This window comes from Trachymyrmex septentrionalis, unplaced genomic scaffold (assembly GCF_001594115.1).
Source record: "Trachymyrmex septentrionalis isolate Tsep2-gDNA-1 unplaced genomic scaffold, Tsep1.0 scaffold44, whole genome shotgun sequence".
Taxonomy (NCBI): Eukaryota; Metazoa; Arthropoda; class Insecta; order Hymenoptera; family Formicidae; genus Trachymyrmex; species Trachymyrmex septentrionalis.
Window position 1 is genome coordinate 177,258 of NW_017305611.1, and position 22,631 is coordinate 199,888.

The 22,631-nt window shown below is 32.3% G+C and overlaps 3 protein-coding genes across 5 annotated transcripts in view; 1 reads left to right on the plus strand and 2 right to left on the minus strand.

Moving 5' to 3' along the window:
- Positions 1-1,448: 1,448 nt before the first annotated feature.
- On the minus strand, positions 1,449-11,378 carry LOC108751448 (succinate dehydrogenase [ubiquinone] flavoprotein subunit, mitochondrial). The gene is made up of 9 exons (XM_018491656.1): positions 11,313-11,378; positions 7,954-8,377; positions 4,761-5,159; positions 4,124-4,292; positions 3,873-4,039; positions 3,138-3,364; positions 2,882-3,026; positions 2,472-2,776; positions 1,449-2,261 (listed from the first exon to the last, which is right to left on the minus strand). The coding sequence occupies exons 1-9, from the start codon at positions 11,376-11,378 to the stop codon at positions 2,175-2,177; spliced, it is 1,989 nt and encodes a 662-aa protein (XP_018347158.1). The 3' UTR covers positions 1,449-2,174.
- On the plus strand, positions 5,646-7,338 carry LOC108751450 (high mobility group B protein 2-like). Of its 2 annotated transcripts, none has more exons than XM_018491657.1 (4): positions 5,646-5,960; positions 6,388-6,532; positions 6,598-6,816; positions 7,082-7,338. In XM_018491657.1, exons 1-4 carry the CDS (start codon positions 5,812-5,814, stop codon positions 7,202-7,204), a joined length of 636 nt encoding a protein of 211 aa, XP_018347159.1. In that variant the 5' UTR covers positions 5,646-5,811; the 3' UTR covers positions 7,205-7,338. The 2 variants fall into 2 exon arrangements, with proteins under 2 accessions (XP_018347159.1, XP_018347160.1); XM_018491658.1 differs by having other exon boundaries at positions 6,403-6,532; positions 7,082-7,336.
- A 2,202-nt stretch (positions 11,379-13,580) lies between the features above and the next one.
- LOC108751324 (succinate dehydrogenase [ubiquinone] flavoprotein subunit, mitochondrial-like) overlaps positions 13,581-22,631 on the minus strand; it is a 10,217-nt gene continuing 1,166 nt past the window's right edge. For both annotated transcript variants that reach the window (XM_018491425.1, XM_018491426.1), the window contains exons 4-12: positions 21,805-22,091; positions 21,284-21,422; positions 21,031-21,199; positions 19,487-19,682; positions 18,333-18,530; positions 17,665-17,859; positions 16,541-16,684; positions 15,695-15,805; positions 13,581-14,116 (exon numbers count right to left, since the gene is read on the minus strand). In XM_018491425.1, coding sequence (XP_018346927.1) covers positions 14,030-14,116; positions 15,695-15,805; positions 16,541-16,684; positions 17,665-17,859; positions 18,333-18,530; positions 19,487-19,682; positions 21,031-21,199; positions 21,284-21,422; positions 21,805-22,091 — 1,526 coding nt within the window. In that variant the 3' untranslated portion in view covers positions 13,581-14,029. The remainder of the gene's footprint in view (positions 14,117-15,694; positions 15,806-16,540; positions 16,685-17,664; positions 17,860-18,332; positions 18,531-19,486; positions 19,683-21,030; positions 21,200-21,283; positions 21,423-21,804; positions 22,092-22,631) is intronic.

Genomic DNA, 22,631 nt, shown 5'->3' on the forward strand with positions numbered 1-22,631 from the left:
AGTATTAGCTCGCGGTGAGCTTTAGTTTAATGCTTTAGAGAAAATTCTCGGTAGTAGTTTTTATTTAATCTACGAACTCTTCTTATTTATGACGCGCGAATACTGCAAAAGTATGGGTTTAATAAATACTTAAAAAAAATCCACCATGACTTGTTAATATGATTATGTCCTTTCTTGTTCCCCCTTCTATCGAATCAAGATCACTTTTCAAAAGGGAAATGTGAATTGATATGTATATTTGATATATATATTTGACGTCTTTTCTCTTTATTTTATATTTCGATTTTTTGCATTAGAGAAAATATAATACTGCTCTTGGGTTTCTCTCGTGTCAGAATTAATCTATTTAATTCAAAACAGTCTCACGAGATTATTTTGTAATCCAGCATCATATCTCTACTCATCAGATACTACATTAATTTATGAAGAATAAATAATCTACTGATTAGTAAATGATTTAGTTTTATTGAGTAAAAGATATATCAACGCTTTATTGATATTTTTTTACGATTTATGTACATTTTCATCATGCCAGGCAACACGCTTACACGATCTTTTTACAAATCGAGACTATAATAGTATTTTGTATCTCTGTGCTGTGTTTTCATATTTTAAGTACTCAATTCATTCACATTTTATGAAGTACATAATATCAGTACGATGTTGGAAAGCAACATAGAAGAAGTTTAATCGATAAAATTGATTTTTGAACTTATAATCTAATTTCTTATCGTCCTTTTTTATGTTTTTTTAATATTTGTTACCAAACTTGAAAAAAAATTACGATAATCCTATCTCTTTAAATTTTAAAAATAAATGTTTGTAGACAAAATAAATTAGTAAATAATGTATAAGAATATATATATATTCTATAAAAATAATATTAATATCTTCTATGTTGTCTTGTAAAATATTAAGTATACAAGCCGCAATAAAAAATATGAGAGAAGACATACTTTTAAATATTATATGCTCATAATCATACTCGGGCGTAAATGATACCTATAGACCAATTATTCCAAATATTCACTTTTCAAGCAAAAATATACGGAGCAATAATATAAATTATCACTATTATTAAGTATCATAAATATTAATTCATTTTACTCTGTCAATTGATTCTCTGCAAGAGCATATATCATAAAAAAGGAAGATTCAAAAATAAATATTTGAAACAATTCTTGTATATGCCTAAAATCACAAAAATACTTGAATAAATAGCTGTAATAAACATCAAATCAATCGAGAAAAACAAGCGTATCAAAGTTTAACGGTGCTGTATTTAAAGTACCATCGTGTAGCAATAATTTGAAATGTTGATGTTTCATTTAGAGATAAAAATGATAAAGATTTAACTATATGATTTGCTAATAATCACTTACAAAGTGCATGGTGAATAATTAATTAATATTAATTAACAATTAATTATTTTAAGTTTTTTTGAAATATTTAATTAATTCAAGAAAGTATTCCTGCCAACGAAATTCTTAATAAGCCTTTATTAAAAATTTTATCATACTTAATATACTGTTAGCACCAAAGTCTTATTAAATTTGTAATCTAAGTAAAATAACATTCTTTCTCTCTCAATTAAGTTTCTTGATTTTTTTTTACCATTACACGCGAGAATACGTTATACTATGGCTTGAGTGCATTAAGAACGTGTCATAACTGGAGATACGTTGTACTATATTACAGAAGAGAAAACGTACATTTTCTGAAAAGGTCCTATATACGAACCTTCCGTTACCGCGAATTGTTCTAGTTTCGACTATTACTTATTGAACTGAGTAGCGATTCCGCTGAGCGAGATCGTGCGTACTCCCTCATATAAACGAGAGGACAATAATCTCAGCACCGGCATCCTACGAGGACCATTAATCCTGCTCGCGCGACTCGCGGCGCAAGCGAGTGACAAGAATCAACTTTGGTGCATAATGAAGTTCGTATGTGTATGTATGTGTGTGTATGTATATGAAATAAATTAATTAATAGGTTTCCTGTGCAACAATAGTTCTAGCGTAAAGATCGTCGTTACGACCATTTTTTTACGCTCGATCTAAGTAATGCTTAATATTAGGCAACGATCGAGAACAAAAAATTGAGAACGAAATTCGGTGGCAATTGATGAGAGTCCTAAGGCGATGGATTTTAGTATTGTCTGTAGAATTAGTCTAGTAGGAACGAATCGCTGGCGGAACCGTCGCACATTCCTGTTGACTGAGCGTAACATCAATCACCGGTCTATAGTCGAGAGACACCTTAAATTAATGAAATAGGATTAGAAGTGAAACAGAAATTATCGATAAGAAGTATTAAAGTATAGAACGATAATAAAAATCTAATTATTGTAAAAATATTGAGTAAAAGGTACAAAGTTAAAAATTTAAAAAACGAGAAAAACATTATTCGAGGACAGTAAAAATATTAATATCTTATCTCTATCTGTAAATAATAAATGAAAAATATACCTCTCCTGTTTTCGGATTAATCTTTGACAACGTGTGCTTCCTCCAATGCTGATTGAAAGGTTTTGGTTGTTGGTTTTCGATCGGTTTACTATAATCGTATTCATCGATTCTCTGTTTGCAATCCTCGCGAGCATGCGCACCGCGACTCTCTTTTCTGTTGTCCGCCCCAATGATAGTCTGCATTGCATTAATCATGAGATTTTGCAGCTCAAGCGTTTCTATCAAATCGGAATTCCATATTAAAGATTTATCCACGACTTTTAATTCATTCAGTTTTTTGTAGAGATCGGACATTTTCCGACAGCCTGTGAAATAAATACATAATAATGTTTCCAATGTTATGTTACATAATATTCGTGAATTCACGCAATTGTATGCGAGTGAAATATCAATGGTCTTTTAATGTTTACCTTCCTGCAAACTTTCGGCGTCTCTGAAAACTGCCGCGTGCGTTTGCATAGTTTTCTGCATGGTTAGTCTTAATTCCGCGGTGGAGATGGAACCGTTAGCATTTCTGACCCAGTCTAAATTAGCTACCGTCTCTTCGCCGGCGTTCTAAAACATATAAGCAATATAATACACATTTATCTTACAATAAAAATATAGTTTATTTTATATGTATATATAATGCTCATAGAGAGCTTATCTGAAGTGGTAAAAATTTACAGGTCTCAGGGGTCCGATCGCTTCGCTAGGCTTGTTCTCTTGAGCGATAGTTTTAGCACAAGCACGTCCAAATACGACTAAATCCAATAAAGAATTAGCACCCAGTCGATTAGCACCGTGAACGGACGCGCAAGCTGCTTCGCCACATGCATATAAGCCAGGTACTATTTTGTCTTGATTGTTCTCTCTGGTCAACACTTGACCTTTGTAATTTGTCGGCACTCCTCCTGCAATTACCGATATAATATTATTAGATCAATCTCTCTTCTATAGAAAAATTATTGCAAGTAAAACAAAATAGTTTGTATATAATGAATAATTGAATCTCATTAAAGAAGTACTCTTTGTCGCATTTGATAAACTATTATTTATCAAAATATTTTCTTGCTAAAAAGAAACTTAATCGTGGCAACTCCAATCATCATGATGAAGAATGTCAGGACTTTCAATTAAAATCATCGTACATAATTTTAATTACGGAAAAAACTTGTTGCATGACAACAGCTATTTTAATGAAGTTTCATTTTCATTGTGAAGAAAAAATTAAATTAATTTTTTTATTAATACAATGAATGTTATGCAGATGTAATATGCATACACACAAATATTTCTCATTTTTCAGTAATATTTTAATACAGAGTATTAATTATAAACCACGATTAAGTATCTTCTTTATTCTGAAGGTTGCATTTTAAGTATTAACAGCTTTAATACTTCAATTATTTATATTCATACCCATATTGTAATGAACGGTGGGGATGACGGGGATAGGTTCCCGGGTTACATCGACGCCAGCGAATATCATTGCCGTCTCCGAAATACCTGGTAACCGTGCGGCCAGTTGTTCAGGTGGCAGATGGTGTAGCTGCAAGTAAATGTGATCCTTCTCTGGTCCGACGCCTCTAAGTAGAGATAAAGAACTATATTTACCACGAATATATCCAAAGACGCAACAAAAAACGGATTTTTATTGGCCGGTGACTCACCTGCCCTCCCTAATTTCCATTGTCATAGATCTAGACACTACGTCTCGCGAAGCCAAATCCTTCGCTACCGGCGCATAACGCTCCATGAACCTCTCGCCCTCACTATTTACCAAATAACCGCCTTCGCCACGACTACCTTCTGTAATCAAACATCCGGCGCCATAGATACCTGAAATGAGTGCGACGTGTTTTGGTTAATGCAAATTAAAGAACTACGTAATTAATTCTTCCTATCATACAAAATATTAAAAAATAATTATACTTGAACATATACCAAAGATTTTTTTGTGCTATGTTGGAGCAATAATTATTCTATGTATAAAATATACACTACCAATAATACTAATTATTCGAATATACTAATTATTCGAATAACAGCTATTTTATATATTTTACTTTGATTTTAAAAGCGTTCCATATTATTATTAATATAGATAATCATTCTAGTAAAGTATTATTTGTATTATCAACAGGAAAGAGAGAGAGAGAGAGAGAGAGAGAGAGAGAGAGAGAGAGAGAGAGAGAGGGGGGGGAGGGGACAGAAAGAGTGTGAGAGAAAGAGATACTTATTTGGCTTTTAAAATTGCAGTAAAGTATAAAATATCCGGCGAATAATTGAGTAACAGTCTATATGTACCTGTAGGATGAAATTGTACAAATTCTAGGTCCTGATTGGGTAGATTAGCCCTGGAGACCATAGCGGTACCATCTCCAGTACAGGTATGTGCGGATGTGCAGGAAAAGTAGGCGCGCCCATAGCCACCGGTAGCAAGCACCGTATTCTTGGCATGGAAACGATGCAACGTCCCGTCTTCCAAGCAGAGCGCGATCACACCGCGACATTCGCCGTCTTCCATCAGCAAATCGAGGGCGAAATACTCGACAAAATAATTACAATCGTAGCTTAGCGACTGTCCATAAAGTGTGTGTAGCAATGAATGGCCAGTCCTATCAGCTACGCAACAGCATCTATGAGCTTGACCACCCTTGCCGAACTTAAGGGATTGACCACCAAAAGCGCGTTGATAGATCTTGCCTGATAGAAAAAATAAAGGTTTTTCAATTAATTTTTATAAATATTATTATAATACATATTATTTATTAATTTTTATTAATATTGTAATGTCACTGTAAATTTTTCAAAACTTATATCTTAAATTCTTAGAGATTTAAAAATGTCGAGTTTATATTAAATAAATGTTATAAATAACGTAATGAAATAAATAATAGATTTTTATGAAGATGAATTCAAAATTAGACTTGTTTTATAAATTAAATGTTAATATATATGATAGAATTATATAAATAGAATTTTGAAGATATTCTAGATATTTATTATATAATTTATAACTTTATTTCACGTTTAAATTATCGAAGATAATTAAATTGTTTCAGATTTAAAGTATCGAAGATTATCAACGTAAAACAGAGTCTGTCATGAAGATTTTTAAAAAAAGATAATTGTAATATTTAAAAATCAAATCTGACGATAAACGGCAATTTCAACTGCATAGCAACCTAGTATTCCTTAGCAATGACATTTGTTACTTTCACGGTGAAAAAATTCGCGTTTTATTTTCTCGATTGCAGGGACAAATTTTTTCTTCTGAATTACTTTTTATCGATAAATAAGAATGGTGCGTAAATATTGATAAAGCAAATTTTCTTTTTGGGATTATTATTAAATCATGGAAGACGACAGTAGAAGAGAAGAAATTAATGAAGTAACGGGAGGTATGGAAGAGGATGGAGCTACAGGGCAACAAGAAAGTGGTTCTGATAATCAGTACCAACAGCTATCAAGACCCTCCTCCAGTCGCAAACGCATGCGAGACGAGTGAGTTACGTAAACATAATTGATTCGTAATTAAAATGTAATAAGACAGCTATATGACAGAATAACTCTAGAGTTCAGATTGCTACTTTACATATATATTAGTATCTATGATTATTTTACTATTAGATCCGTATTCATAGTCGAAGATCGATCTACGATTGATCCTTATTTCAGGCGAGCTAGGTTTGAACTAAAGTTTGAACCATTCAGATTTATTAAATCGTAGTTTGAGAGGGGTTTTTCCAATAAAAGACTGATCCAAACCTAGCTCAAATCGGATCTCAAATTGAATCATGATTACGAATACGACCCTTAATGCTTCTGATTCAATACAGTGTGTATTATAAAAAATATCAGGTTCGATCAAACTTTTGAAAATATTTATCGTTTGCTCTTCTCATTATTTCCCATTTATAATTGTATGAAGTATACATTTGGACAGAACAGATTCCAGCCAACATGACAGAAAGCCATCCGGCACGAGATCAAGATCAAGATCAAGAAAACCTCTGCAAAGAAGGCAATGGAGAAGCGCGAATGCCTTTTTAAATTTTATGCAAGACTTTAGGCAGGTAACGAAATGCAAAAATGACGAGGATGATGCAAACATTATGTAAGCATAACAATCAAATTACAGAATTATAATAAGATGAAGAGTAGAGATCTGTTTCGTCTTGGGGGACAAACATGGCGGCAAATGTCGCCCTCGGAGAAAATGCCCTACGTAGAAGCGGCCAAATTGGCACAGCAACAATCGCAACAAAATACTAAGAGTACACAACAAAATAAGCCTAATAGCAGTGACTCTTCAAAGAAACTCGAAAATCAAAGAGTCCAGAAAAAGAATGAACGAGAGGTTTGTTTGTTAAATAAGCTTCCACTGACTTCTTATATTTTTAGCAAAATTAAAGTCCTATATAATTTTTGTATTTTCTTAAATTTTGTCATTAAATTATTATATATTCAGTTAATCATTAATTCATAAAAAGTTCGATACATATATTTAATGTTTATATTATTTAAAAAATACAAAATTATATAGAATATGGTACTTTTATTAATTTTATAATTTTTATAATCTATAATTAATCGTAAATAATATATGAATATTTACGTTTCAGGAAAGAAAAGAAAGCAGACAAGCTAGAAGGAAGAAAAACGACTCCGACGTAGAATCAGATTCTGCAACGTCGGGAACAGGCGCGACTATAACGAGTGAGGACGTTTCCGACCTGAGTTCTTAAATGTCAATTTATTAATTGATATAAAAAATGTTAAAAAAAATATGTGTACAAAACAATTTATTTCCATTATGTGTCTCAATATTAATCCTTGATCGTATCGTTATGAAATTTGAATAAAGTTCAAGACCTTATAAAAAACATTTTATTTTCAGGTTTATTCCTTTGTAAGAGTTCTTCTTTCTCTCTCTACTTTCTTGCAACTTCCTCTACTTTTTAATTCATTTATTTGTGACCTTTAAACTTGGATTTTAATCGAGCTTCTATATATTGTAAATTCTGTTGACTTTATATTGTAAGTTTTTTAAATCTTTTTTTATCTCTGTTTTACGTAGATATAGTACTCGTATATATATTATATAATATTATATAATGTATATGTAAATAAAATATTATATATATATATATATATACAATATATATAATATAAAATAACTGATTTATTCAGTGAGCTTTATAATATACATAAGTCACCACAGAGTGGAGATATCCCAATTTTTAGACACTTTGATGTAAAGATTGTACTGTTTTCTTTGTTAGGAATTCACTAATTGGCTAATGTTGTTTTAGTACTATAAATAGAAAAGAGTCAGGAAGACAAATATTTGTTTGTTGTAAGTTACGGTAGTTGTTTTCTATAGTTTAGTACAGGAAACGCGTGTTCGAGTATAGAGCTCACTGGGTCTATTTGATGATGGAAAGAGAGAGAGAGAGAGAGAGGGGGGGGGGAAGAGAGAGAGATTCTCATTCACCATCGGTAGTACGACTGAAGGGCATGCCACAATTCTCTAGCTCGATGACGGCCTTCGGTGCCTCGCGGGTCATGTAGTGAATGGCATCCTGATCGCCTAGCCAGTCCGAGCCCTTGACGGTGTCGTACATGTGCCACTGCCAGTTATCGTCCTCCATGTTGCCCAGGGCGGCATTGATGCCGCCCTGGGCGGCGACTGTGTGCGATCTCGTCGGGAACAACTTGGTGATCACTGCGGTCTTGAATCCCTCGGCGACGAGGCCGTAAGCCGCGCGTAGACCAGCACCACCGGCTCCCACCACCACCGCGTCATACGTGTGATCCACCAACGGGTACTGCTTGGAGATTTCGTTGGAAATCTTGGCCGCTCGATCCGGCGTGTGGTGAAGCCTGCGGTTACCGAGAAGCGGCAGTCCCAGCTTGTTCTGTGAAACGGAAGCGAAATAGAGATATATCAAGGGCAAGCAAGTCGCAATATTCTATGATTAAGAGTTCACGTTTATTAACTGATACACTCACTATAATGAGCGTTTAATTGACGTAACTGTTGGTTGTATAATTTTCATACCTCGTAAATTTTTTCTATAAAATTCAAGGATATATATGATAAAAAATATATTCGAATATACGATAATTTTATATTATATCGTATATTCGAATATATTTTTCGAATATATTAAAAATCTGTTGTTCGAAACAGAGTTTCAGACCGTGACATACCAGGCGGCATGTCCAAGCGGAAAAAAAAATAATGCTGATATCTAGTTTATAGCTGCCTTTGTAAGCTCTTAACAAAGAGCTTATAAAGGCAGCTATAAACTAGCTGCAGCATTATTTTTTTTCAGATTGTTGAGAAAGCTTCAATTACTTCCTTTCGGATTCGAGAGTTATTGTTAGGTAAGATATCACGTGAATACGTTGTTATTTATGACTCACGAATATGCGATTACGTATACGTATGTACGTACGTACGCGTGTATCATATATATTATATATATTTACTTATGCTCTATTTAGGAGATTACATGGTGATAAGCATTATTATAAATAAAGCGTACATATCTCCATATTATAATTGTTTTTATATACGATTATATATTATATTGCAATTATAAATATAACTATATAAAATATAAATATAAACAATTATATAATATATATACAATTAAATAATTTTATATTATTTACAAATAAAATTTTACGCGTCCACGAAATGCTTATGATTAAAATTTACAAATTCTTTTTAAGATGTAAAAAATGGAAACATGATGCAAGCAATATAAAAAGATATTATATAAGCAGTTTTAATTAAATGCTTATAACTAAATTGCTTCACAACACTTAATGGAAAACTTATATAAATTGTATATATATTTCATGTCTTTATGAAGAATGTAACGAGCATGGCTTCTACAAACAACTGCGTTGAAGTTAACCTGAAGATCAATTAGCGAGTTAATTAGACCCGGTAAGAGAAATACAGTGCAACGAGTCTTTTCATTGCCGTATATCTTTGCAAAATAATTAAAAGTGATAAACACTGGGTATCGCTCGGGATATTTGCAGAAAATGATAATTTTCCTTGGCTTATCGTCAACTTACAATTGTTTGTGCTCAAAGATAAGGCAAAAAACACATTTCTGTTTGATCTTAAGATCGCGCAGTAATATCAGTATTTCGTTATTTTCTTAAAAAAGTTAATATATACTTTGCTACGTTAAGGGAGGGGGGGGAAGGATTTATTTTGGAAATGTTGAAAGAAGATTAGATTAATTTGTTTTATCTTAATTTCGTTCTTAATTAAAAAAAAAAAAAGATTGCTTCACGAATTAAATATTTATCTAAAAATTCGGTAAATCCACATTGATACAGTTAATCGCGAAAGGTTACGAGATATCGTGGAGGTACGTCGGTTAAAAAAAGTAACAATTACGTTTTCAGATGATAATAATTATCTTTTTAATAAAAACGCTCTCGTTCACATAATTCGCGCACTGGGATAGAAATCTTGATACAAATTAAGTTCGAACGCTATCTTGTGACGATCGTAAATATTTCCTGCGCGATCAACTTTGCACGCACATGTTTTCGAAAGCGTACCGTTAAAACTCGATAAACGAAGACATGAAATGAAGCTGATTATCAATTCAGGCGCGACATTTCGCACAGGTGTGTCTCACGCTTATCTCGCTGCCTACTAATTTTTTCTTATCGCGTTGCGCCTATGTGAAAAGATTCTCAAATATCTAATTCTCTGAATGACGAATCAACGAAAACAATTAATTGTTTACGTTGAAAGCCCAATAACCGTATCGGCACGCAATTTTATTATTTCCGAAATTAATTCATTTAAATGAATATATATAATAGTCCAACATATCTTAACATTCATACCGTAGTGGCGCTTCGTATTTAAAGTAATGTATTTAACATAAACGGTCCTATTTCGAATCTTATTGAAAACAATTAATATCGCGAATCTATCGTCGCCTCGTTCTTTTCAATATTCCCTGCGGATATCGATACCTCGTTCGTCGCTCGAATTAATCGACGTCCACGCCGAAATGCCGTAAAAATGCATCTCGATTCGGATTCGGAATCGAGCAATCGAGTTAGAGACACCGTTAGACGGTTAGACGTGACGCTCGCGAGCAGCCCCCGCCGACCGAACATATGGAAATAGAATGAATGTGTTCTATCTTGTGGCCGGATTTCTCAGGAACGAGCGAGGAAAGAATCGGGAAGGTATTCCCTCGAACGGTGGGAAGCTCGTGGGGGGATGCTGTTTACCACGAGCGGACGATGTGGACGAGCGTTTCCGGGCGCGTGTATTTATTCGTTATACCGTATGATTCGTCGGTTCGCGCGCACCTTACGTAATTGATCCACCACGTCGATGCACCTCATTGCCGGCGGGACGGCGAATAAAAAAAAATTACATAACGAGCCGAAACGTGCGCGGACGTGAATCCGTGAAACCCTGACCTGCCGCCACGAAGGCCGTTAATCCGCCGAATAACGGACAACGGGACGTTCGACGGATTTTTTTTTCTTTTTCTTCCTTTAAGATGGCGCGAGGCCGCTGGTAACGGAGATTTTCTAGGCCAGGTGTGCCCGCGAATCGATCTCTAATTCCGTCGGAATAACGAGCTCCGGTTTTCTCGCGAAAGAACGACCCTTGATGCCGACGATTGTACTGGCTCCCATTTTCTCAGCGAGAGAAATGCGGCCGCGACCGCGCGTTTTCACCTTTACGGGGTGAGAAATTGAGAATCCGCGTGAAACGTGAACGGGGGGGAGAGACGTTAAGCCGCGGCAGCCTCTATTGTTCGAATTGTGAACGCATGCTCTGGTTCTCACCAGCGTCGCCGATCCGGGCAGACTTCTCGGCAGCAACGACGCCGACAGCTTCAGTAATCCGCTCATCTTACGTCACCCTGCACCTGTGCTTGGCTTCCCGTCGACCCGTCGAGATACGCCCCCGTGACAGACCCGCGCGCACGCAACACGCGACTAACCCTCGCGATACTATCGGTGCTTCGATTCCGCTCAGTTCGGCGGCTCGACACCGACTGAGATGCCGAGCGTCGCCGGAATGTTGCGCGCGCACAGTGCTGCCAACGTGCTCCAACGTGCTATAGCTGAGACGGCTGAGACGTCATCCCGTATCCAAATGTTTCGCGTAATTCGCATGGTTCCGCATGCGATATGATAATGAATATATATAAATATTGAAAACCATTTCAAAATCGAATTTCTTAAAATCCTAATCCGAAGATCAATGGATCTCACATTTTCAATCATCTTATCGCTTCCAAAGGTGACCCTACCTATGATTAATAATACTGTCAGTAGATATTAATAAATGCTAACAATATTTCTGATCGTGTACGGTTAATATTGATGGATTGACGTACTGACGGTGATCTGGATTTTGATTCTTAAACATCAGTATCGCTTTATTTTATTAGGATCTATATATATATATATATATATCATAGTATGTCACAGTGCAGTAGATAATAGATCTGTTCTTTTTAGCTAAAGTTCTTACACAGTTCGTTTTCCTCCTTTTCTTTCCAAGTTGAAGAGGAAAAGAGGAAAGATGAAACATACAAGAAGTTTATCAGTTAAAAAGAACAGGGCCAATGTACATAAAACTAAGAAATATATTATCAATAATACTGAATGTCTAAGGTTGTAAAAATATTAAAAATATTGATGCATTGTCAATATTCTCTCATTTAATATTATTAATCAATATTGACCGTATAGGGTCACCTTAACGATACGTTGCGCAAAGTGTTTATGTCGCACGTGTGATCGTGCCATGCGTGCAAATAACCTCACTTTTATTTTACGCATGTGTGATCAAATGGAAGAAAAGTGAGAGTTTTAATTTAAATTAAGGAATTCTTGGAAGGAGGCTTAGAAGGCTTTGATTTCATTTTATTTTCTATATTGGTGAGAGAGAGAGAGAGAGAGAGAGAGAGAGAGAGAGAGAGAAGCAAAAGAGTTAAATTGTAGAAATAGATATATAATTAACTTTAAAAATTTAATATAATGGATTTATTTATTTCTTTTAGATTTTTCTTTTTATCTATGTGACATTAATTCTCAAACAGAACAAAAGTAGTCATTATGACATCAAAATGGCTCCAAAATGATTAATTATTTTTTAATCATCAGTTATTGATTCATTTAAAAAAAAAAAAATTTTAATGTCATTTTGATGTTGATCGTGACATGTTTTACTTATTTTATTGCAAAATAAACTATTTGCATGATGTATGTAATTTTTAAATAATGATCTGCTCGATATATTCTAGTCTGATGTATTTTATTTTATAAATAATACTAATATTCTCTTTGTTCTATAAAATAAAAATCGTAATATTTTAGGAACATTTAGAGAATTTGCGATTGTGATACAGATTATCAGATATGTATTTCTTGGATTTGTAGGCCTAATATGTATGTTTAATGGAATAAATAAAATGATTATGGGCTTTCTACAATAAGCTATTAGTCAGAAGCTAAAAATGGACCAATCACAGTCGTCAATTTTTAAGTTCTGACTTCTGATTTATGATTAATGACTTATTGTAGAAGGTCTATTAGTAATAATATATGTTATCCATACAAAATTTATTGAGCATTTATCAGCGCGTTTATAATTGCGTTATCAACAGAAAGTACAATTAACGATTTATCTCTTATGAAACTAAGTTGCAAATACATTGACATTGTGAAGTGTCATATCTCCTTTGTACAAAAAGAAAAAAAAAATGGCTAAGAGATTACGAAGTTTCATCACTATTCTTGCATAATTTTTATCACAACCTCCGTCGAACATTCAAGGGAATGTTCTTCTAAAATTGCCTTAAAGAAACGCAACGCCACTTTTGATTCGCTTTTTCTGCAAATTGATATGAACTTTAATTATTTTGCCAGTAAACTACAGTGCGTCGCGTGCGAGAGTATGCAATCGTTATAGAAATCCAATTTATACTGGAAGTTATTTATTTTAAGTATTAAAAACGTTGTTTATTGTTTATTTTAATTATCAAAATAAATAATTAATCACTACCACCCAGTATTAAATTTCTATAAGGAAAGATATCCGTGTGAGAAAAATATAAGACCAAAATTAAGGAAGAAATATTTTTGACGATTTTCTCGTTGCGATTTCTTCGGTTTCTGGAGGCTTAATTTCCAGATTTCGTGCATTTGATTACAAATATGTGTTAAGGGTTGCCGCACATAAAATTCCGCAACAGTGACCGTAAGACGTAAAGCCGATGAGCCAATCAGAATATTGCTTTAGCTCTACGTAATCTAACGGAAATGGAAATAATAGTAAACTTATCCATAATCTCGCAACTTTCGGTTGAAACTCGCCTTATGAATAAGTTTACTGCTATTTCTATTTCCGGCTTAAGTTTACGTCTTAAGGTTACAGAAATGTTGTTGTCTGCGGCAGCTCTAACGATAACGCGACAGCCGACTTATAATTATTCATAATCGGCTTGCTTCCTTTACGTTTCATTCATCCTGCTAGTTATTCATTTCTTGAGTCAATATGCACGAATTGCAGGGGGTACATGCTGGGCCTCGGTTTCGTCTAGAGTCGTATCGATAACGGGCCGATAGGAGATATAGATCTGTAAATAACAGAGCGCGCCGTAAAAATCGCAATGTTTCGCGATAATCAGTAATAATACTAATAAGACATCTCAGTTAAAGATACGTCATATAAAATATTAATAAATCAAATGTATTTTTAAGAATTAATCGTACAAAATCACGTAGTGAATTTTTTAAGGTAAATATTGCTCATGTAATAATCATTCGTAATTACTCAGTCGACAATAACTAAAAGTGACGTCGACATTGTAATTTTGTCAACAATGTAACTGTTATTTAACACTACATATAAATACTTATATTAAGTGCGAAATTATTTTAACGTTATGCTACTTATAATTATTAAGTACGAAATTAAAACAATGACACTCGTCAAACGAGAGTTGATCTCCATCGCATATTTGCTCACATATATATCTCTCATTACTTGTATCTTTTTTATCTAAAGAAATGTTTTTTCATACTGACTCATCATTGAATTGACTACGTTAATTTTCTTGATTCACATTTATCAAGAAATTTTATAAATATTAGGTTAAGTAAAAAGTCATCGCGTTTTTTTAAAAGACATCTATCAGTAAAAATCGCAATTACTTTCTTACCAACAATATAAATATATCTTGATAGAGTAAAGTTTCAGCTTTAAAAATCTCTTTTTTAAATTATACGATACGACAATTTTTAATGGAGTTATGAGCAATTAAAATCAAAATAATTCTTTTATTTAATCCGCGATAACTCAGTAATCAAAAGTCGTAGGAATATTAAAAAAAAAAAAACGATTTTATAGGGGAAGTATCTAGCTTTAACGATAGGTAATAAAAAATTTTCTCAAATTCGTTTTGGACACGTTACAAATCCACAAAGTGAGAAGACAATGTTTCGTCTTTTTCAGCTCGTAGTTTTTGGTATGTAAAAATTATCAAACTCATATAAACTTAAAAAATGTGATAAGCTTTTAAAAGTAGAGATTTCAAGCTTTAAAACCCTTTTTTTAAATTTGAATTTCATTCATTATTGACGAAGATATTGTATATACAACTTTGAGCTAAAAAATACGCGATGACTTTTTACTCAACCTAATATAATGTCTCTAATAATACTCGTCACGGTAATAAAAATCTACCATTACAATGAATATTTACTAAGTCGGCCTGTTCTGTGTTATCTTACTATGCGTTTCTGATTCTACCAAGGACATCTGTAATTTCGTTAAAATTTATATCTAATATCTAATTTTAAATAACTGACTATTATTGTATTAAATCAAAAATTTTCAATTAACATTGATAATGACCCGATCGGAGTCCGCGAAACATATTGTCTGTTTTTATTATTTTTATTATTGTATACTATTATTACATGTCATAAAAATTTTTAAGTATTCATTAGGCTCTTCTCATTATTATTATTTAAAACAATGATGTTACTTTCAGTTTGTATCGACCGGGTATATTTCAGTAGCTTTTTTATAATGGAGCCTAAAAACTTTTACATTTTCATTTGTAATCACCGAGAAGTTTGACCTTATTTTGTCAACTACACTCTATCAAGGAGGATTTGATTGCATTTACTCTTGTGGCATTTTAACTAACCGTTCCATCCTCCTGAGCCCACGTAAGCGAATGTTTACGCCAGTGTTCCGTGTAAGGTCGTTTCTTTTGTCCCTCGAGCGGTTTCGCATAGTCATACTCGTCAATTCTGTCCTAGAAACGAAATAACCGTTCACGATAATTTCTCTCGATTCAATTGGCTGAGAAGCTTATATTAGGTTGAGTAAAAAGTCATCGCGTATTTTTTAGCTCAAAGTTGTATATACAATATCTTCGTCAATAATGAATGAAATTCAAATTTAAAAAAAGGGTTTTAAAGCTTGAAATCTCTACTTTTAAAAGCTTATCACATTTTTTAAGTTTATATGAGTTTGATAATTTTTACATACCAAAAACTACGAGCTGAAAAAGACGAAAAATTTTCTTCTCACTTTGTGGATTTGTAACGTGTCCAAAACGAATTTGAGAAAATTTTCGATTATATATCGTGAAAGCTTGATACTTTCCCTACAAAATCGTTTTTTTTTAATATTCCTACGACTTTTGATTACTGAGTTATCGCGGATTAAATAAAAGAATTATTTTGACTTTAATTGCTCATAACTCCATTAAAAATTGTCGTATCGTATAATTTAAAAAAGAGATTTTTAAAGCTGAAACTTTACTCTATCAAGATATATTTATATTGTTGGTAAGAAAGTAATTGCGGTTTTTACTGATAGATGTCTTTTAAAAAAACGCGATGACTTTTTACTTAACCTAATAATTAAAATTATGTTTATAAATTCGAAAAATCGCAACCGGTAGCATAAACTTATTTGAATTAATTATTTATACAAATTTATGACATTTTAATTTTTTTTGCTAGTATAATTTCCCTATTTGAACCTTGAAGTCTTCCCTGGCGTGCGATCCTCTCGATTCCTTTCGATTTTCAGCTGCGTATACGGTGTGCATGCAGACTAGCATCATGTTTTGCAGCTCCAAGGCTTCGACGAGCTCGGTGTTCCAAATGAGGGACTGATCTTGCACCTAAAAAAAACCATTCCAAAGCGATCCACATGTGCGTCTGGGTCTTGATAAGTGTCTCGCATATTATTATCATCTTATGCAGACGCGTTGTTGCGCCATCGACTGTGACCTAGTGGTGCTATTATTTCACGCAATCATATCGGGCTATTGTTAATAATTCCATACTGCAAATCGAGATTTTCGTAAACAGTACAAATTTTTAGATAAGTAATTATGAAAATAATTCGCGAATTTTGGACTAATACGAATTTAAAATAACAGGATTGCCACAGACCTCGAAAAACCGGGATAACCGGGAAAAGTCAGGGAAATTAAAATTACTCATAGAAAACCGGGAAAAATCAGAGGAAAATATAAAAGAGACTGGAATTTTGGACTTTACTCACAATTCCCTTAAACTGCTCCAATTGCAAATAATTTTTATAATTTTTTAAATATTATATTTGACATTTATAGTCAAATACGTTCAAAACTCGTGCACTTTAAATAATTTAAAAAAATTAATTAAAATTTATATTTTGTTCAGTAATTTTATTTGATCGTTCTTTTTCATCATAATTGTATTCTTTTTTTCAATATTAATTAATTTTTTGTTGGCTTGAATTTGCTCTCAATATTTTATTATGCTAAAATTTTTACATTTTTATATCGATCATAGAAATTTTCCATTTTTATCTGGAAAACCTGAAAAAGTCAGGGAATTTTTAAATTCATTTTCTGTGACAACCTTGAATAAGATAAACAGAATAATTTTCATAATATAACATAATTCTCTATAATATATAATAATCTATTCTCCATAATATATAATTATATAATCCCAATATAGTATATTCATTTCAACATATCCCTTAAATTTTTATCCATCATTAAGCAAATTTTATTTATAAATATTTTGCTTAATTTATATTTTAAATTTCTAAATTTTTTCCTCTAAATAATTTTGCAATTAATAATGCTGCGGTGCAGTAACAGCTTACGCATAAATCAGGCAGTTCACAGGTATAGAGACGGGTTATCTCCCTGCATCCGCGCTGCAAAATGTCACAAGTTCTGAATACTCCACAGTATTTTTGCATCGTACGTTGCATCTCATCACGCAGCTCGGCTACGGGAACGCAGCCTTTCGCATAACGGGTTGCGTCGAAGCGACAAATCGACTGTTCACCAATGTCCTGCATCCAAATCGGTTTTTGACGACATGCATTTACGTAATTTATGACTCGTAAAACGCCTCCTCGATTTGAACGCGCAAATCCTTGTTTTACAATCTTAATATACAACTTTAAGAAAAGACTTATATATCGAAAAAAGAAAAAAGATATGTATAAAAAAATTAAAAAAAAAATAGTAATATAAAAAATTAATATAAAGATATACATTAAAAACATATAAGTATATAAAGAAGTTGCTAAAATATTTATAATATTAATTGCTGTAATTGTTATTGCTTAATTATACTTCTTGTTATAATTATTTATATGTAATTATAACAAATAGATTTTTTGCCGATTAATTTTAAGACGTAACATCGTGAAACGATCTGAAATGTAATGTGCAATATATATTGCGTCTCATTAATTCGCGGCGACAAAAAGTTGCCTTTCATGATGTAAAGAAATGTTTTTTAAGGTAACTCCTTCCTTACTGACGACAGATCTCCGTGACGTTCGCCAGGCCTGGCAATGCAATCGATTTGATCGGCGATGGCTTTGCCAAAGACCACAATTTCTAAGAGACTGTTAGCGCCCAAGCGATTAGCACCGTGAACGGACGCACACGCGGTCTCGCCGGCTGCCCAGAGACCTTCGATCGGTCTGTCCTCTTCATTTTCTCGTGTTAATACCTGACAAGGTATTATTTATGACAAAAATGTAATTACATCGTTAAGTACCTACGCCATAACCGCAATAATCATAAATCTCTGTGTAAACATGTTTGCTTCCATAATTCTATAGAAATAATCTAATACTGCGTGTTTACTTTTATCAATAAAATGATGAAGTGTATTAATAATATGATAATAATATGATTGTATCACGTAATTTACAAATACGCTTTGTATGTTTGATTAGTAACCCGGGAAAGAAAATTTTATATATAATTATATAAAATTATGTATAATTTTATATAATGATATATAATTTTATAAATAATTTAATATAATTTTATATGTAAGTTTATATATAAATATATATAATTATACATACAATTATATATAAAATATAATTCCATTTATATACAATTATATAAAAGTATATAAAATTTTTGCACGGGAATGTAATATATAGTATTTACAGTAATATTGGGTATAAATATAACGTAATATTTTTAAAATAAATAAATTTATTTACAGTTCATCAACATATTAACATCTTTTTAATAGAATGTCTGATTGAGCATCAAATTATTAAAATTGCTTGTCAATTTAATTCGTGATATTATTACAGTAATTTAATTATGCGTTTACACGTGTAATTCCGGAAAACCAATTCAGCGCGTAGTTCGAATGACTACAAATATATATATACAAGTACATATATAATATAGATATATTATTAATTCAGATTGAATTATTTAAACATTAAAGATGTAGCTTTGACCGTAACATTTTATATTTAACATTTTATATAAATATATTTTAAATTATAAAATAGTGATCAAAACGATTAATTTGATGAAATTTCGACGTCAGTTACAGTTAAAGATAATAATAATAATAAATAAATAAATTGGTTATTCAAAAATAGTTAAAATAATGATAATGAATAAATCATGTGTAAATATCAATTAATTTCTTACTTGCGCACGCCAATTTGTGGGTATACCGCCCATGTTATAATGTACCGTAGGAATCACGGGGATCGGTTGCTTCCTCACGTCTACTCCGGCAAATACCCAGGCAAGATGCGCAATTCCGGGCAGCCTCTCGCGTATCAATTCAGCCGGCAAATGAGTTAACTGCAAATAAATATGATCCTTCCTCTCCCCGACGCCACTGCGAGAAATAGTATAAAGTAATATAGTTTTCGTAAAAAGAAAGCACCTGTACAAGACATATCATATGTCATATCTTATTTGTATTTATTGTGCATTACGTTTAATCTTTATTCCTAATTTTTTTATTTCTTCAAAATTTAATATATTTATTCCTATTCCTAATATTTCTTCCATCATATATAGAATCTGTTGCCAGATGCGTCATGTGAGAGAATGTTGTCACATGCGTCACATATTCTTGAGCAATGACGTGTAACTAATTCAACATAATTAACAATGTATTAAAACTTCTAGTCGAGATAATGAATAGCGTTTAGAGATGTAAAAAACCGGTATTTTTGATTTCGGAGAAAAGTATCAAGTAAAACTGGTTTTTTACTGTAAATAACAGTATTTTTGAGCAAATTATATAATATTCATGAAAAAATGTATAAGTAGTTATTTCAATATAATTATTTGAATGACAGATATTTTATATTTAAAAGCTAAATAAGTGATATTATTAATACAGATAATACTTTATAAACATAACAGATACTTTTTTGTTGCATATGGTTATAATTGTATTCTATATTTTAATTATTTTGAAACAACATTCCGATATAATATTGATTCAAGAATAATTATAGATTTGATGAATGTTATCTCACGAATTTAAATTTAGAATGTATAAATACAATTACATTATGACAAAAACAGTGTCAATTACTCTAATAAAGTATTATTTGTATTAATAACAGTATGGAACATTTATTTAACTTTTAAAAATTAAAATATAGTATAAAATATTATTTAAATGATAGTGAAAGGTAAGATACATTTATAGCCATCGACATTATATTGATCATTATATTATATTTTAATTTTTGTAACTATTTTTACACAGAAATCTTACGGATAAGTGCAAAAACTAAATTCTAAAACAAATATTATAGCGTCAAAAATCGTGAAATGCTAAACAAAAATATCCGAATAAAAAGCTGTCAAAGCCGAAAGAAAAGAACCGACATTATATATTTCCCGGGTTTTTTATCTTAAAATGTTTTCATCGTTTACATCTTTAATAGCGTTTTAGAAACTTATAGCCTTTTCCTTACTTATTTGCTTAAGTACAGATCTATTGTAAAATTTATTTAGTTCTTTCTAAATAAAGAATTGCATATATGCGACAGCAAGTTTATTTACAACTGCAAAGAAAATTTTCTTTTGATAATTCTATTGCCTTTATACAAGATGTTCTGGACATCTCTACAAGCTCTCCAGCCTTCCTTTCACATGATAAGTTAACTCTTGGTTTTTTTGTAAAGGGAAAAAATGCGAATTAGAATACAAAGGATTACGCCAACCTTCCGTTCAGTATTTCCATAGTCATAGCTCTCGACACGACGTCGCGGGAAGCTAAATCCTTAGCCACTGGCGCGTACTTCTCCATGAAGAACTGTCCCATAGAGTTGACGAGTTTGCCGCCTTCTCCCCGGCTACCCTCGGTTATAAGTATGCCACTTCCATAAATACCTACAGTGCAATAATCAATCAGTTAAAAGAACTTGAATGAGGGAGAATAAGAGTCCGCGAGATGTGTAACTGAGCTGAAAATACCGGTCGGGTGAAACTGAATGAATTCCATATCTTGCAACGGCAATCCTGCTCGACATGCAATTGCCATGCCATCACCAGTGCAGGCGTGCGCAGCGGTGCAGGAGAAGTAACATCTTTCGGCACCACCTGTTGCCATCACCTGCGAGATAATAGCTATTTTTATCATCAATATATCGATTTATTTGCGTTATTAGTATATTTTATAGTATTTCATAATTAATACATTAATATATGAAAAGTGAATAGTAATTAAGCATTGACGAACAAAAAAGGAAATAGTTTTTAATATATATTTAAGATTATTAATTATAAAATTGAAGGATGTATTTGCAAATTTGCTCATGAATGTTATCAAGCAGCAAGATACGATTTGACTAAAAATAGGAATCTCTCTCTTATTTGAAAAAAGGAAACATTAATTATAAATACGTGTATTAATAAATAATAATTACCTTTTTCTGTAAATTATATAGACAATAAATTAAATAAATATTGTATAACATTTTGTAGTTTTTTCTTACTGTATGATGACCTCTGAATCGGTGTAGGAGTCCGGTCTCCAATTCCCAAGCCAGAATACCTTTGCAACATCGACCGTGCATAAGTAAATCGAGGGCGAAGTACTCGATGAAATAATGCACGTCGTAGCGAAGACTCTGGCCGTAAAGGGTATGAAGTACCGCATGACCAGTTCGATCAGCGACAGCACAGGTTCGTCTAGCTTGTTCGCCTTTGCCAAATTTTAACGACTGGCCACCAAAAGCACGCTGATATATTTTACCATCTTCCGTACGACTAAAGGGACAGCCTACGAATTTTTTAGTATTTTTATTTAATATGATTTTTCTTGCTCGGATATGTTTATACAAATGAAGATAGGTCAAACAGGAACTTAAAAATAAGATGAACGTTTATTAAGATATTAAACTATAAGATAAAAGATGTGAGAGTTTTTTGCAATCATTAATATATAAAACGTTTCGACTTTACTTAGTCATCCTCGGCCATTTAGAGAAATTGTATAAGATTGAAACATTATTAATAACTTATTACAAATAAAATTAAATATTGGAAAGAATATAGAAAACTAATCAACGAAACCATATAAAAATTTATATAATAATGTGTGTGTGTTTTTTTTAATCTTATACAATTTCTCTAATTATTTAAATGGCTGAGTATGACTAAGTAAACGTTCAATATATTAATGATTGTAAAAGTTCTCACATCTTTTATGTTATAGTTTAATGTCTTAATAAACTTTCATCTTATTTTTAAGTTCGTGTTTGACCTATCTTCCTATGCATTTTTATTTAATATATATATATATATATATATATATAATATA